Source organism: Sinocyclocheilus anshuiensis, unplaced genomic scaffold (genome assembly GCF_001515605.1).
Source record: "Sinocyclocheilus anshuiensis isolate Anshui unplaced genomic scaffold, SAMN03320099.WGS_v1.1 scaffold784, whole genome shotgun sequence".
Taxonomy (NCBI): domain Eukaryota; kingdom Metazoa; phylum Chordata; class Actinopteri; order Cypriniformes; family Cyprinidae; genus Sinocyclocheilus; species Sinocyclocheilus anshuiensis.
In genome coordinates, this window is record NW_015554160.1 from 448,962 (window position 1) to 466,411 (window position 17,450).

The window sequence follows — 17,450 nt, forward strand, 5'->3', positions numbered from 1 at the left end:
CATCTTTATGCAACAAGAGCTTGTTACACTCCAAAGAGAAAGGAAAAATTGTAATCGCATCATATGACCCCTTTAACATTTACAAATATGTCCTTCTGCGGTCCTCTAGACCAAAGCTAAGTGAGTGTTTGCCTTTAAAGTTGTCCAAATGAAGTTCTTAGCAATGCATATTACTAATCAAAAATTACGTTTTAATATATTTACAGTAGGAAATTTACAAAATATTTTCATGGAACATGATCTTTACTTAATATCCTAATGATTTTTGACATAAAAGGAAAATCACTAATTGTGACCCATACAATGTATTTTTGGCTATCGCTACAAATATACCCCAGCGACTTAAGACTGGTTTTGTGGTCCAGGGTCACATATAATAACCATCACCCTCCCTTGGGTATCTCATGCTCTCATTCTCGCTGTGATGAGTGAATGAAAGGGGCGTTAAATGTGGTGAAGCTGAACGATGCAGCTGTCACTATCCATAAGGAAAATCCATATGATAAGAGCAGTAAGACATTACACTTACCACCCCGTTTAACTGCTTAATTAGTACTCCGTCTTTTCTTAAAAAGTGCCAGAGACAGCTCAGTCAGGGTGTCTGATTGGTCAAAAGTGGTGTCCTGTAGTTCAATATCGTGCGCTAATGTGACGAGGCGAGAGTAAATGGAGCTATCGATGTCGGTGGGGTTTTATGTGGCTCGTATCCAAAGCGTAGCCGTTATCAGCCCTGTTAAGCACAAAGGTAATTTGATTGGCTGACATGGAGCATGGGTGTGCAGGGAGGGACATGTGTCTGCAACCAGTCCAGAATGGCCGGAAATGCCATAAAGCTCCTAAATATAGGGAGTTTAATTTTGTTGTAGCTCTAACGGGCTCCGTCCGCAGGTCTAATATGTCTCACTGGAGTGGTGACGGTCTGCTGGTGTCGTTGTCATTAGTCTGACGCTCTCTCGATAACAATCTTAATTGAGAGAACAGAAATGCAGTGTAACAAGACGACTATTTGCGCTTCGCCTCATTTATCAAAGTAACAAATTTGCAGTCAAACACATCTCAAAGGGAGTCTTTAATTATCAAGTCACAAAAATGCGCCGTTTGAGCTCTTTCTTAGCTGTATGTTTTGTTTACTGATAGCAGCGCTACATATAGGCATTCAGGTTACTTTTGCGTCTCGTAGGGATGTGTTGGTTTTTCAGGGATGAGAGGATGGAAGATGTGACCTACTCAAACACACCCTCAGGCTACTGTGAAACACACATGCACACACTCTTGAAGGTTTCTGTCTTCTGCTTTTTTTAGAGAGGAAGATGGCTGAAAGTTCTAAGAAGGCAACAGCAAGGCCCAAACCGCTGTCCATCTTGCGCTCAGTGGAGGAGAAATATACAGCTGCCATGAAAAAACTACAGTTTGGTGAGTCCTGAACTACATATCTCTGCTAGTGTTTGACCCATTTAAGGTTTTTACTGGATAAGAGAGAATATTCTATAATTTAATTATTAAAATTACATTTTACACTCAAGTTCAATGACTTTAAACATTTTATTTAATATTTTAAACAATATATTTCACAAAATTTTGAACATTTTAGGGATGTATAATACATTGGTTACCAACCGATATTAGATCTGTTTATTTATCGGTATCGGCCGATATTGAATATATGCAGTTGTACATGCTAATTTCCTCTGTTTTTATTTAGATTGCCTTTGTCTCTCTTAAATTATCCTTTAAAACAGTAATAATAATTTAGTAACACTGTTAATAATAGTTAATAGTATTAATAACTAATAGTTTTATATCAGCCGTTTGTTGGTTTTTGGCCATAATGTGAAAATCTACTTAATCACTGGCCAGAATGATCTCATTTTTACTTTAGTATTGGTGCATTCAGTACTTTCCATTGGTTTTTCTAAACCAAGAATTCACCTTTGTTTTTTCTTTTATACAGGGAAACCTAAAATATTCTAAAATAAATTCAAATTTTAGTAATATTTATTCTAAATTTGCATTTATATTATTTAAATTATTATTAGCTTTTGATTAACTCATGAACCCCCAGGGGATTGCGAACCCCAGTTTTGGAAACCCTGGTCTAAACCTATTCTCTTTTCTTTTTTTTTTTGCTTTTGTGCCGCATACATAGTTGAATGAATGGATAGAAATTGCTGCTTTTCCTTTCAGCTGATTTTGTTTTCTTTAAGTGCACCAAAAATTTGAAGGAGCACAATGAACTGCAATGGGGAAGATTGTGTTATCTTGCTGGAAGAATAGCTTGTCTGGTTGTCGTTTCTCATCTGTCTTTGCTCTGATTGATGACAAGAGTTTTGTTCTGCCAAAAATTATTTAGCCCGACCTCAGACGAATGAGGTAATCTCAACTGACATGACTGTAAACATGTTTGCACTAGCCTACACAGAACAGATCCTTCAGAATACACAGTATGGCTTTTTCTGGAGGAAATATGATTAAATGTTTATTTTTAAGTGAGTCTAATGTTTATATTTCATTGTGGCTGCTAAAACCTAACTGTCTGTGTGTCTTCTGTTCTACAGACACGTTTGAGATGGTGTGCGAGGATGAGGACTCTAAGCTGGTGTTTAAGGTGAACTACCATTACCTGTCTCAGGTGAAGAATGCCAGTGACGCCAACAGTGCCGCTCGTGCTCGACGATTAGCACAGGAGGCCGTCACACTCTCCACCTCCCTCCCTCTCTCCTCATCCTCCAGCGTGTTTGTCCGCTGTGATGAAGAACGTCTCGATATCATGAAGGTATGATTTGATACCTCTGACCCCTCAACTAAAACTCTTATATTTATAAGAGCTTATTGATTGTTCGTAAAGCAGAGATTAATTTAAGCCGCATAAGCATCTTAAATTGGGGTAAGAACACAAATTTACCATAATAATGTATCATAATATGCCTGCAATGAACTACATTATTAGATAAATCTAGTTTGTAAACAAATCTTGCTTTTAAACCGATTCTTTCTAATGATTCGCTTAAACTGATTCACAGAGCCTTTGTAAATCACTAAAACTCTAAAGTGGAATTGTGACGCAAAAATAAATGCAAAATATAGATGGATGAGCATGATTAATTGCATTACATTTTTAAAAAATAGAAAATATTTTTTGTACTAGAGTGGCAATTGAAACAACTTAAATGTATTCATTTATTAAATGTGTTAATTAAATTTTTTATTACAGAATCAAATAATGTGAATTGACTAATTAAATGAATCAGTCAACAAGAATCTGATATCTCAGTGCTGAATATGAAAGCAGACCATGACTGTCTCAAGCCTTGCTGTTTACTGTGGGTCAACATAAATCTTTCGATCTCTGCTGCATGACAAAACAACCACAGTGAATCCCAGGAGTCACTTGCTTGTCTTGCTGTCTTGTGGTCTCTAACACACACACATGAGTGCACACACTCTTCCTAATGACATTTCAGATGTGCTTTTGACCCGGGCTCCTCTCTGAGTGTGTAAATGTCAGTGTGTCTGGCTTGAGCTTTATGTCTTGGGCAGGCTAGACCACAGGCAGAGCCCCAGTCAGACTGGTCACTCACTGCTCCGTCTGCTTACACTGACCCTTAACAGCGGTCCAGGCCTTTTTATCTTCCTCCACACTTCATACAATCTTAATGGACATTAATAGTAAACTGAGCTTTCCTGATTTAACCTACACAGAGTGTGTGAGCACAGCTTTGTGTGTGTGTTTAGTGTTGCATTTGAATGGTCATGTCAAAACAGTCTTAACGCCTGAGTGCAGCTCTGCCGCCTGCAGTGGAGAGAGATTCACTGGATGGCATTACAGTCCTCCAATCTTCCTCTCTCACTCCTTCTGTGGGAAGCGGGATGCATCTCTTTGCCTGTATCAGTAAAACTTCCTCTATAGACCTGGTTTAGACATACACAATCATTACGGTGCTGTTCAAGACAATGTTTTCTTGGTTTTTGTCTCAGGTGTTGATAACAGGGCCCGCAGACACACCGTATGCCAATGGCTGTTTCGAATTTGACGTCTACTTTCCTCAAGATTACCCAAACTCCCCTCCTCTGGTTAATCTGGAGACCACCGGTGGCCACAGCGTCCGCTTCAATCCAAACCTCTACAATGATGGCAAGGTTAATGTCACTTCCTGTTTTCGTTTTGGGGAAATTATTCAGGAAATGTTTGGACCTATACTGTTTTGTTTTTGTTTTTTTATTATTCAATTCAAAAAAGGGGTATTTTTACAAATATTTTTATTGTATTATTTAAAAAAACATTTAATATATATATACACATACAATAAAAAAATACAATAAAAATATTATTAAAAATAAAATAAGTTATAAAAAATAACCCTTTTTTATGTTATTTTATTTATGTATTCATATGACGTATTGTTGTTTAGTTTAATTGTTCTATGTTTTTTTTGTTTCTCTATATCCTGATCTCTTCGTACTGTCTCTCATCCATTCTGTAACAACCAGGTGTGTTTAAGTATCCTGAACACCTGGCACGGGCGTCCTGAGGAGAAATGGAACCCTCATACTTCTAGCTTTCTACAGGTGAGCCAAATCCAATCCGTTTGTAGTTTCTCTTTCTTGTATAATCCTCTATCCTTCTCACACTCATTAGGCAGGAAGGATTTCGCTTCTGATACCAATTGCACAAATGCGGATTCTTTCCGGTTTATCCGAAAGAAGTGGATTGCCAGAAAAGACCTAGTCTCATTTCATCACTTTCAGAGAATATTTAGTCATATCATCGTCACCTGCACATCGACCGTTGAGCATTTACAACATTCTCATCCTGTTTTCCCTACAGTAATTATCTCAACCCCTTTTCCTCCCTCTCTTCATCATACCTCTCTGAATAATAGGTAGGGGAGCTGTTTCCCCCTGTAATATTGATCTGATCAGGCTCTGCTCCTCTCTCTCCTCAAACTCGTGCTCATGTACTGCTGCCAGCAGTTCATAGAAATGTCTCCATTGATTAGTGCTTCAGTTAGTGTCCAGCCGATCAATAAATGGAAATCAGGCACAGGGACAGTAGTGCTGTGGTCAGTGAGAGCCGGTGTGCTCTTCCCCTCTTCCACTTGATCCCCGTGTCATTCCTCCTAGGCATTCTAAAACGTGTATGTATTTGTGTTTTAGGTGCTGGTGTCAATCCAGTCTCTGATCCTGGTGGCCGAGCCATACTTCAATGAACCAGGTTACGAGCGTTCTCGGGGCACACCAAGTGGAACGCAGAGCTCCAGAGAGTACGACGGAAACATCCGGCAGGCCACTGTCAAGTGGGCCATGCTAGAACAGATCCGCAACCCTTCACCCTGCTTTAAAGAGGTTAGATATCATCCGTCACAAACACACAGACTCTTATTGACTCATGAAAAGTTTCAGGTGTCAAAGGTTCATGAGTTCACATATATGCAGTGACCCCAAAAAGTATTTGGAGAAGAAAATAAAATCTGAATAAAAATACTAGGCAGCTCAACTAGTAATAATGGTAATTATAAGGAATATTTCTTGAGCATCAAATCAGCATATTAAAATGATTTCTAAAGGAAAATTCAGCTTTGCCTTCACAGAAATAAACTATATTCTAAAAAATATTAACATTTATTTTAAATTGAAATTTATTTCAAAATATTGCTGTTTTTACTGTATTTTTGATCAAATAAATATAGCCTCGGTGAGCATAAAAGACTAACACTAGGCATTTCTACAGAGTTCTTTCTACAATTTTTTTCAGAGACATTTTTACTGATCCCAAACTTTTGAAAGCCAGTATATATATTTATAAATATTATTAATTTTATATATTAATGCCCCTGTGGCGATTTTTGTTCTCTGTGTTAGCAGCACATTCTAAGTTGTCCTATTTTGCATGCGCTTTTTTTTTTTTTATCACTTTCAGATAGATAATGTTCCTCTCCACCCCCTCATCTTCTCCCCTCTTTGTTTTTGATTTCCTTTTGTCCTTGATATGGCCCCCGCCAACAGATAACAATCATCCATACACTCTGTGAAAAGAGAGAGAGGAGGAGGATGGGCGGCCTGAATCGGAATATAAATGAGTGAAGATATCGAGTCATTGAACAAGGCATATGAATCATGAATGCGCTGAAATTATCTAAATATGTGCATTCATCTAATTACCAAACTTACTCGCAATTCCACAATCAAACCAAAAACATGCATTAAACTCTGGGTCATGTGTGTGTATTTGTGAGTGTTCACCTCATATAATCTCTGAAGACTCTCAGACTTCAGGAGCTTTTAATTTAGAAGAAACCAGATCAGACCACCTGGCGTCACACTGGCATCGTCGCTTCATGTCATCTTAGGTCTAGTATGGGCATTTCAGCTGGTATTCATGAGTTTGATGTAATGCCTAACGACTGCCTCGCCACCTCAGGCAGTTATGAGGCTGGTACATTACCTCTGTATCCCACAGTGGACACTAAACAGGCTGTTGCCATGGCAACCTGAGCATTGTTCACAGGGATAAAGGGCTCTTGTTTGGGCAGAACCGAGCTAGGCCAAGCATCGACCAGCTCGTACGGGACTCATACTCACTGATGAATTATGTATTGACGCAGACGGAATCCGCATAATTATGCAGAATTCTAGTATTATTTGCTGGATATATAATGAAACTAGTCCAAATGAACATGCAAGGAGTCAAGGATGTATAAAATGACGTGTGGACGCTGTGTGTAGACTCTCTCTCGTCCCCTCAGACATTGGCTTTCAGCTGCTGTAGGAGAGACCTGTGACGTCATCTACAGGAGGTGGAAGTTGGTTTTGTCAGACACAAGTGCAGCAGAATCTTAAACAGCCTCACACATGAACACCTTTGGGGGCTGTGCCAAAACTAGTTCAGCTGCCTGCTCCCTACATAGTCAGCATCCTTACAGAAGAGACTCCACTCACAGTTGATTCCAATAGTTTAGAGTTTTCCATTAGCATGTTGCAGGCAGGCACAAATTTGTAGCACAAAAATGTTAATTTTAGTTTGCTTGTTTTTTTTAGTTAAATGAAAATATAAATTGTACAATTTTTTATTAATTTTGATCATTTATTTATATATATTAGGGTTGTCCATTTAACGTGTCAATTAGATTAATTAATTACGGTGAAAAATAACGCGTTCATTTTTAACGCATTTAACACACTTGCCCCGCCCCAGACCTACGTGGGTCATCTGACATTTCATACAGTTGATTGATGACAAATATGATGCAGGGCAGCAACTCACTGTGTGATGGAGCCTAGAGAACGTAGTTAGAATGTCCCTAAAGTTCATGATATAGTGAGTTTTTGTCTCATATTTACATCATATATTTTAGCAATATCACAAGAGCAATAAGTGCAATATCACAAGAGTGCAACTGTGATACTGATCTTATACAACAGTTCAATAACTAAGAAGTTAATATTGTATTTTAGACACAATGTTGTCTGTTTTGTTCAATTTTTCCAACAAAAATATAAAGACAAAGCAGAACTGTTTGTCTCTGAGCAACATTTCATTTCTTAATCTACGTTTTGAAACAAATCGGGTGAACCACTAGGCTCGTTGGATTTGAAGCGGCGCTGCACAGACCGATCGGTGTATGACATCAAAGTACCACGAGAGCGATTCAAAAGCATGCAAAAGTCGTCTGCTCTCTAATCGCTCTCGTGGTACTTTGATGTCATACACCGATCGGTCTGATGGTGATGATCCGCTTCAAGTCGAACAAGCCTAATGATTCAATGGACCATTCATAAAGAGAACCATTTACTTCACTCCTGAATGAATCAGCCATGTGAACGAATCAAATAAATGAAATGACTCTGACTTAATCATTAAGACATTTACCACCACCTACTGGCAGTTTTAGTTTCTTATTTAGAGTATCATTTCATTAAAGAAATAATTTCCTATTTCCATATAAATATTTTCCTATTTAATACTGTAAAGCTGCTTTGACACAATATGTATTGTTAAAAGCGCTATATAAATAAAGGTGACTTGACCTGACTTGATAGTAATAATAATAATAAAAATGATTAAAGGTATAGTTCACCCACCCAAAAATGTTGTTAATGTATATGAAATAAATTTTATGTTGAATCAAACAAATATTTCTTGCTGAAGCTACTTTTTGTAATGTCTGTTTGATTCTTTACACATCAATGACTTTAAATGATCTTTTGGGAGTAATTTCGCTGCCAAATTTGATGTGCGATTTATTTGCGCTTAATTAGATTAATTCGCAACATCATGTAATTAATTACATTACAATTTTTAATCGCTTACCAGCCCTAATATATATATATATATTCACTTCATTTCTCTGGCAAACTAACATTCTGTGGACACTGATAACTTGCCTGAGGTAAATGAAATGCTACGTGACATTTTGTTTACGAGCTGTTTTATTGATGTGTTTCCGCGGTTAAAACATTGATTGAGCGATTACATGAGGCATGAGGTGTTCATTCATGTTTATTTTGTGTTAAAACTAGTAGTAAAGAGGAAGGGATGATCACGCTCACTCGCGCTCCGTGCTGCCGTTTGAACCGAGGCGTTTATACAGCGATCTGTCGTGCCTCATCAAAGAGCGCCAAAATGGCATTTATTGTTTGAATTTACTGAAACAAAAAGTGGACAATTTTAAAGATGAGAATTTGTTTCTTATCAAAGGTAACAATATAACTGGAAGTTTCTAATGAAGTTCCACTCATGCAGTGGTTAAATCAATGCTGTATTTGTTCGGTACACATGTGTACCAAACCGAAAGTCCCGTACCGACAATTTTCAGTACGAATACGTGTACCGTTACACCCCTATATATATATAATTATTTTGATTTGGATTTTTTTGTCAACTGATATTTAAGTAAAAATCAACATTTCTCTTGCTTCATCCACCATTACATTTATATTTTTATATTTTTGAGTGTAGTACATCCACACAGGTTCACACATGTGATTTAATAAACAGAAGGAAAAGTAGCTCTCTCTCGCTCTCTCTCACACACACACACACACACACACACACACACAGTCAGTCACGCAGGGTAATAAATGGTGGGCTGTTGACGTCAGAAGAGAGAGGAAACACACACACACACTTGCTTCTGCACAACAACCTTACTTGGTAGCTGTGCTCATGTTCATTTTCTTTTAAATGGCATTTCTGTTGCTAACCCTTTTCCATTTCTCTCTACCTCTCTCTGGCTTTCCAATATCATTGCAGATGTTCCTTTGGGAACTGAATGAATATGAAGCAAATGTGGCGTAATGGGAGAGGCTGTAACAGTCACATGTCTGGTGGCTGGTGACCTTTGTATGTTTGAGAGAAAGATAGATTTATGAAGGATGGATGAAGCGAGACAGCAAAAGAGAGAGATATAAGGCCGGTGAGGTTGAGCTCTGAGCCAGCGATTGATGTGTAGTGGCCGCCGGGGTTTCCATGGCAACACTGACAAGACCATCGATCACACGCACTCATTCCTGAATCCCTCTCGTCTGCGCTCGGTCTTTTCCCCGCAGAAGTTTGAGCCGTGCAGCGTCTCGCTTTTACAAGCAGGCTAAAGTGCATCTTAATCCTGAGAGAGATTTTGTGTGTTAGTGAAGACACAACAGGTGGATTTTCCAGAAGCTGTTTGTAAGAGTGTTTTCCCACTAGAGCTTCAAGAGGATTCTGCATTTATTTAGTTGGTGCTTAATCTGTTGTTGTTGTTTTCCCCAAATGGCAGCTGTTGTTAAGAAAATTACATTTTGTAACTGTATAGTAGTTGGTTTTTGTTTTTTTTACAAATTTAGTTAATTTTCAAATTATTTACAAAATTTCAGTGTCCTAATGTTTTAAGAATAAACAAACAGAACATCAGTTATTGTAAAAAATATTACATATTCTCAAAACATTATGAATTTATTCCCGTAACATTGACGTTGTTCAGCGAACATTGCAAATGTATTATTGTAGCATTAGAACTTCATTCGCAAAACATGACCTACTTGTTCTCTTATTAAACATTTTTTATTAAAACATTGCTTTATCAAAACATCCTTTTGTGCAAAACATGAATTCTCAGATTCACGGAAACATGGATTCTTGTAATATTGCGACTTTATCCTCAAACTTTTTTAAATCTCTTAAGACTTTATTGCCATGTAATGACTTAAAGCAGTTCAGAAGTAAAGCTTTCCCAAATCTGTGGCCTATGGCCATATAGTCAAACTAGCCTACCATTTAAAAAAACATGTCAGGTTGTATTTTGCAGTTTTTGTCCATTTCAAAAAATTTACTGTATTAAGCGCACAGAAGAATCTGGAGAAACTATTCTGGGTGGTATGACTGCTATTGCCAACTCGTCACATCTGCCGTTTAGTACACTGTATGACGTGTTTGGAAAACACATTGAGATGGAGAGAGAGAATATCTGGGAGACTGATCCAAATCCAGAATGAACAAGTGATTCAGCTCTCACCTTCGGACAGAGTCGGAGTACTACTAGGAAGTGTGTGTTTGTGTGAGCTTTGAGTTCTTCTCTTTCCTGCCTATGGTCTTTGTTACCGAAAAGGTCACTTAGTTTATTCATATTAACATGCAAAGACAGGCAATGACTGCTGATTATCTGTATGGTGCGATCGGTCATCTGGTCTTTATGAATCAAATAGGTCACTGGAATCTCAATCCGAAGATCAGCAGATTGTTTTCTAGTGCTACTAAAATAGGATATGAGGTTTGCAGTTGATTTATGGGCTCTGCAGAAACTGATACACAATTGCATTTCCAAGAACACAGAGCGTGTGTTTTGTGCACTAACTGTGTGTGTGTGTGTGTGTGTGTAGGTGATCCATCGGCACTTCTATCTGAAGCGAGCGGAGATCATGGCCCAGTGCGAGGGCTGGATCTGTGATATTCAGCAGTACAGCAGCGATAAGAGAGTCGGCCGAACCATGTCTCATCACGCAGCTGCACTGAAGGTACAACACCATGTGTTCACTGTCATACAACTGGAAATTGTGCCGTTTGGTGTGTCTTTGAAAGCGATTCCATGTGTGTTTTTGCAGAGGCACACGGCTCAGCTCAGAGAAGAGTTGCTGAAGCTTCCCTGTCCTGAAGGCCTGGAGCCGGACGGGGATGAGTTTTCCGAGAAAAGCACCTCGCTCATGGTGAAAGAGCTGCCCAGTCAGGATGTGGAGAAGCAGGCGGACAGCCCAGACGCCCACTGTAGCGACGGCCAGCTATGATCCTCTCTCCCCCGAAGCCCCGCCCACCGCCTTTGACTATCCATTGATATTGAAAAAAGACTGGATGGCTTTGGTGATTAAGCCATCTTTTTGTCAATATTTGTATGTAAGAATCTAATTATGTAATAGCATAAAAAGAGAGGACAGTCAAAACCTGCTTACACCCACCAACACACAAGACGAACCGCTGAACTCTATGCTGCGCCCTGAAGAAAACAAATCTTTTTATTTACTTGTAAAAGAGTATAAAGTTTTTTTGTGCTTTTTTTTCTTTATTTTCCCAAATTGTTAAATAACCACTGATTGATATGTTATTAAACTTGTTTATGTAAAACAAAATGAAAGATGAAATCACAGTATATATAAGGGAACTGCCTTTAGTGGAGAATGTTTACCAAATGTTAATTTCTCTCTTTTTTTTGTTAATTTTTTTCTTTTATTTTGGACTCTTAGTGCAAGGGCAGTTTGTAAGTGAGAATATACTGGTCATTCTTTAAGCGAACTATTTAAAAGAAGAACGTAACAAACATGTGCCCATACACACTCTTGAGTTGCCCCGATCCTCTGGTGACCCTCTGACAGTGCTTTTGGTTTCTACTGATTTGTGTACACTTCAATAATAAAGCCTGAAACGGACGTTCAGAAGTGCTCTGATGACTGGATGCTCTTGTTCAGGCTGATCAATAGCACGTTTTATTTTTGCCCTCTCTGCTTTTAAGTGCAAGTTTAATAAATGCAACCTGTTTTACTTTGCTTGGAAATACTAATTAATGTGGGTTTGTAGATGGCAGATCGTGGTGAGTGTGTGTGCGTATGTAGGGTTTATCTTCTCACTTTTTCTTAATTATGACAGAATGAGTGATGATCAGTTTTCAAATCAGTTACAGGAGTAAAAAATCCTAAAATGTGCTAAGTGATGAGATGAATGAAACATTGGATGTATGCATACAATGCACATGGCACATTCCATCAATATGGAAATATTTAGTTGCCCCAAAGTTTTGCTTGAATGTAAAATGTACACTACCATTACAAAAAAAATCGGGGTCAAAGATTTTTTTTATTATTAATTCTTTCATTCAGCAAGTATGCATTAAATAAATCAAAAGTGACAGTAAATGCATTTATAATGTTTCAAAAGATTTCTAATTCAGTGATGTTCATGTTTTTCTATTTATCAAATAGTCCTGAAATAAACATGTCATGATTTCCAGAAATATTAAGCAGTACAAAATTGTCAACATATAAGAATAATAAGATCTATTTCTTGAGCACCAAATCAGCATATTAGAATGATTTCTGAAGGGTCAGGTGACACAGGCATGAAGTAACATCAGTTGAACCCTTTCAATTACATTTAGTCTAAATTTTCATTTTCCATTTGATTTTTTTATTTGATCTATCGTTTAGATTTCAGATACTTTTACCTACTTTATATGCTATTATATATCTGTTTTTGTTCAGGGTTTAAATGTAGGCTATTTATTGAATTACCAGGGGAAAAGGTTCGAAATTTCAGGCCCTATTTGAAGAAAAGTCATGTGCCAATAAAGTGAAGAGATTTCAGAACTACTGCAAATTAGATCCATTGGTATTTAGTTCCGTTTTAGAATGAAAGAAAACGAAATCACTTTTCAGACTGGCATCACATTTTGGTCTTGAGAGATAATCTGAAAAGGAACCATCTTCAATTTTTCATAAAACCTATGTAGTTTGGATCTCTCTCAAGCTTTAGTAAGAAAAACAAAACAAAACAGCGATGCATGCTGGTCCTGTTGGTCTAAATCAAAGCAATTTAGAAGAGATATTGATCAATCTCTGAGCGGTTCTCGCCTTCAGAGTGGCAGATATGTAGGAATCCCACTGAGAAACACAAAGGAATGAAGGTGTGTGAGCGTAGGAGCCCATCCATTATTGATCGAGTGTATTTAAACCCAGAACGTGACTGTGATCCAGTGAGCTGAGCAGTGGTGCCGTGACATGAGCGTGTATTCGCACACGTGTTCACGCTCAGAGATGTTAGATGGATCCTCCCCAGTTGGCTGTAATTGCAAGGTCATGATGTTTTTCTGGGAGCCGTACGTGAGCAGAGGGGCTGTATCTGTCCCCTCTCTTCTGATTTATCACGAGGACGTGGAACGCACAGCCGCGCTTCAGCATTTTCCTGCAGCCTGCATTGAAGATTTGATGGTCAAAATGTATAGCTAAAACAGAGCTGTTGTTCTCAGGGCTGTTATCCATCTTTTAAACTAGCACAGTGTCCTGTTTCTGTGTTTAGTGTGCGAGTTCACTGGTAATATAACGGCTCTGTGACATTTTCTCTAATTAGGTTTGTCCTTTAGCGTGCGTGTTCCCTGCACGTTAACTGTTAGTGTGTGTGTGTGTGTGTGTGTGTGTGTGTGTGTGTGTGTTCCTTTGTGTTGTGGGCTGATAGTATGTGTGTTTATTTGTGTCATTGCCATGCACTGTATGTGAGAAGGGCTTTACAGCATGTATTTGGGTGTTAGCTGAATTTAAAGATTCAAATGAACATTAATATTGACGAGAATAATGTCGCTAAAGCACAGTGAACTATGTATAAGGTAAAACAGGTAGGCCTATAACTAATAGTAAATAATAAATAAATAATTGCCCTTTACTGAGATTTCATTCAGAATGAAACTTTTTTTTTACTGTTGTGCAAGTGTTGAGTACCTGGATTTGTTTACATTTTGATGTAACCGTAACCAAAAAGACAAGGCTGAAAGAGTTGTTCAATGTGTTCTCAGCTGTGTAGAGAAAGAAAAATGTTTTTTATTGAAAATTCATGGCAGATGCTGTATAAAAACCAAATCATGGAGGTCTATCAAACATTGATTTTATTTTAGACTAGTATGGTAATAAAAAGTATTGTGAGTTAAAAAAGACCAGTGAGAAGACATTTCAAAGCCTAAGGATTCTATGAATTTAAAGAATAAAGACTTTTTATTTTTACGTCATTTTTATGCTTAAAAAAAGGATCTTTTCTTTGGTCATTTATTTGATTTCTTTTGTAATATTGTGGTGTAGTTTTGTAGAAAATGCAAAAGTCACACTCATAGTGATGTTGTAAGTAGTTGGCAATTGTTGCTGTGAGTTTTCTAGGTTGTTCTGAGTGGTTGTTAAGGTTTTGCTGTGCGTTGCTATGGGTTTTCTTAGGTGGTCTAGGTTGTTGCTAGGGTGCTTCTATGGAATATCTAGTATGGTCTGCCTGGCTGGTTGACAGGCCCTTGCCAGGGCATTTCTAAGGCTGATGATTCACAGGGCAACTTTTTGAGCAATGTTGCCGTCAGCGGGCAACCAGGTGAGACACAGGGCCCACGACTGATCTAAAGCATACAGACAGAAATTTGTTACCCATTCTCAATGGGAAAGTGCCCAAGCAACATTGCTCAAAAAAGGTGCCCCATGTATTAGGTTACTAGGTGTACTAGGTTGCTCTGGGGGTTGCTAGGGTGTTTCCGTGGGATATCTAGTATGGTCTGGTTTATTGCTAGGGCACTGATATGGAATTTCTAGGATGTTCTAAGTGGTTGCTATAAGGCATTGCTATGGCATTTCTAGAGCATTGTTATTTATTTTCTAGAGTGTTGCTATGGTGTTTTTAGGGTGTTTTGTGGCCAGTTGGTTAAACTACTTAGGCTAGTCTTATAAGTTTGTCATCCAATTTTTTCTTAAAGACTGGTCATAACTTTTTGAATTCAGTTACGTAAAATGGTATATTGGTCTAATTTGAATCTGAAAAGTAAGACTGATTACCCCTTGGTTAACTGCTAGTTAGTCAAAGTAGCTCTTAAGACACGGTCTTAACATTGTGCAACTGGCCCCTGGTTGGATGCTATGGGGGTTTCGTTCGGTTGCCAGAGTGTTGCTAGTCAAGTCAAGTCAAGTCACCTTTATTTATATAGCGCTTTTAACAATACAGATTGTGTCAAAGCAACTGAACAGCATTAATTAGGAAAACAGTGTGCAAATAATGCAAAATGACAATAGTAAACACTCATTTTTCAGTTAAAGACAGTTCATCATTGAATTCAGTGATGTCAACATCCAGCTCAGTTCAGTTTAAATAGTATCTTTGCAATCATTTGCAATCAAGTCAACGATATCGCTGGAAATGAAGTGTCCCCAACTAAGCAAGCCAGAGGCGACAGCGGCAAGGAACCAAAACTCCATCGGTGACAGAATGGAGAAAAAACCTTGGGACATGCTAGACAGCATACTTACTGGCCCAAGTTAAAAGAGTCCCATGATTCTTATTTTTTGATATGGCTTGGGCCCCTCCTTCAGTATGTTCGATGTTTTATCGTCCATCAGGCAAAAAGCCCAATTGCTTATTAAAGTATCAGCACACCTATATAAGCTGCATTGGTTTGAGGTATTATTCACATTTCTAACACAAACAGGAACTTGCATTACAAAGTTTAACCCATAGGATTAGGGGTTTGTTCATTTCCCTAACCATAAATATGTGCAACTTTAATAGTGATGCTTGCCTTAGCAAACACCATTAAAAAAAAAGAGAAAGAGTAAAATAAAAGCCTCAGATCTGATGGAATAGCTGAGAGAGAGAAATTTTGTATAACCTTTTATAAGGGGATCAATAAACAATGCTGCATATATTTTTTTCTAGAGACTGCACGGATGTTTCCTTTCAGTCTTTTTCTACCGAGAGATCTTCTCTCTGCCTTTATCTTTCTGTCCGTTAGAAGCTATTTCCCTCCTCTCCTCCCTAGGGTGCTGTGTTTGTGTTGGAGTACGGCTCTTTGTGCCCTGCAGGTGTTGCCTCTGTTGTGTCGGACCGTTGACACGCTTCCCTTTGTTCCCCAAACAAGCCGCAACAGTCGAAATCGCAGATTCAAGACCTTGAAAAATGGCTAAAATCATTTGAGAGCCGGTGTGCGGTTGACAGTTCGGTAAATTAGACTCCGGTGGCCACCAAGATAAATCACTGTGAGGGACTAAAGACGTCCTTTTGCATACTTTTTCATGACTCCAGCAGCTACTCGGAGGTCTGAGCCCATCGATCGCTGGTGTAGAAATCCACACAGTGCTTAAGATTTAAATCATGCAAATTGGGAGGGAAAAAGGGAGATGTAGGCAGAAAGAAAGAGCCACGTCCTCTGTTCTCCAAAAATAATAGGCTGTGAAAGTTACCCATGCATACTGTGCTTTCATGAGGCTGTTGAATCATTTCAGTGCTGTTTTCTCTTGTGTTTAATATGAGGCTTAGTCACCGATAGTCTCCAGGAGCTGTAAACGCTACACAACTCTCCGCAAGTTAATACGAAGGAGCTCCTCACCGCTGACCTTTATTATGAGTGATATGAGACACTGCTGATGTTTTTACCTAGTTTTCTAGTTTTTCCTCAGTGGACATGGTGTAGTTCAAATCATTTCATGTTGCCTTTAACTGTAGACCAAGTCAATTAACTTTTACTGGCTTAGCAGTTAGCACACTATACAATGAAAATCTGTTTTGTGCTTTTAAAAGTTATTTATAACCATTCATAATAAAACAGAAAAAATAGGACACGTAGAATTAAAGAAAAAAGCCATAAAAATGTATAGAAAAAAAAAGAAATGTAAAGTGTTACCACATGGCACATAGACACAAAACAACATCATACACAATATCACAATAAAAGTAAATGACATAAAACGTACCATATAAACTTAAAGCATAATTTACAACAGAAAAAGGAAGACAGATTGTAAAATATAAATAAAATATAATTGTGATGAATCACACAGGGGTTTCTGAAAATGGTATAGCCTCTTACCATTATTTTGCCATTTCATGTTTTGTTGAATATAATTAAACATTTCACAGTAAATTGTTAATGTGAGCACATAACTTGCATCAGATTGTGTCCTTATCTGTAAATGTTACACAGTCATGTGAGTACTTCTGAATAAAAAATAAATTTTGCTAAAATATTTTGCATTCACAAATGTACGCATCTTAAACATCTTCTCCCATTTACAACAGCACCATGAACTGCAGTATGAAGAGTTTGTTGCAGCAATACTGATAGACTTTTTATTTAAAGACAGAGCCAGTGTTGTAATAATGCCAGTAATGCAGTGTTTAATAAAGAAATAAAATAAGCAATTTAATGTTTTGTGTATATATATATATATATATATATATATACACAGTGGTGTGAAAAAGTGTT

General features: G+C 37.9%; 1 protein-coding gene across 1 annotated transcript in view; it reads left to right on the forward strand.

Moving 5' to 3' along the window:
- The window catches only part of LOC107670830 (baculoviral IAP repeat-containing protein 6-like), a 104,332-nt gene extending 92,043 nt beyond the window's left edge, over positions 1–12,289 (forward strand). Inside the window, exons 68-74 of the mRNA XM_016463599.1 lie at positions 1,303–1,413; positions 2,556–2,773; positions 3,976–4,137; positions 4,489–4,566; positions 5,155–5,343; positions 10,852–10,986; positions 11,074–12,289. Coding sequence (XP_016319085.1) covers positions 1,303–1,413; positions 2,556–2,773; positions 3,976–4,137; positions 4,489–4,566; positions 5,155–5,343; positions 10,852–10,986; positions 11,074–11,253 — 1,073 coding nt within the window. The 3' untranslated portion in view covers positions 11,254–12,289. The remainder of the gene's footprint in view (positions 1–1,302; positions 1,414–2,555; positions 2,774–3,975; positions 4,138–4,488; positions 4,567–5,154; positions 5,344–10,851; positions 10,987–11,073) is intronic.
- Positions 12,290–17,450: the final 5,161 nt, after the last annotated feature.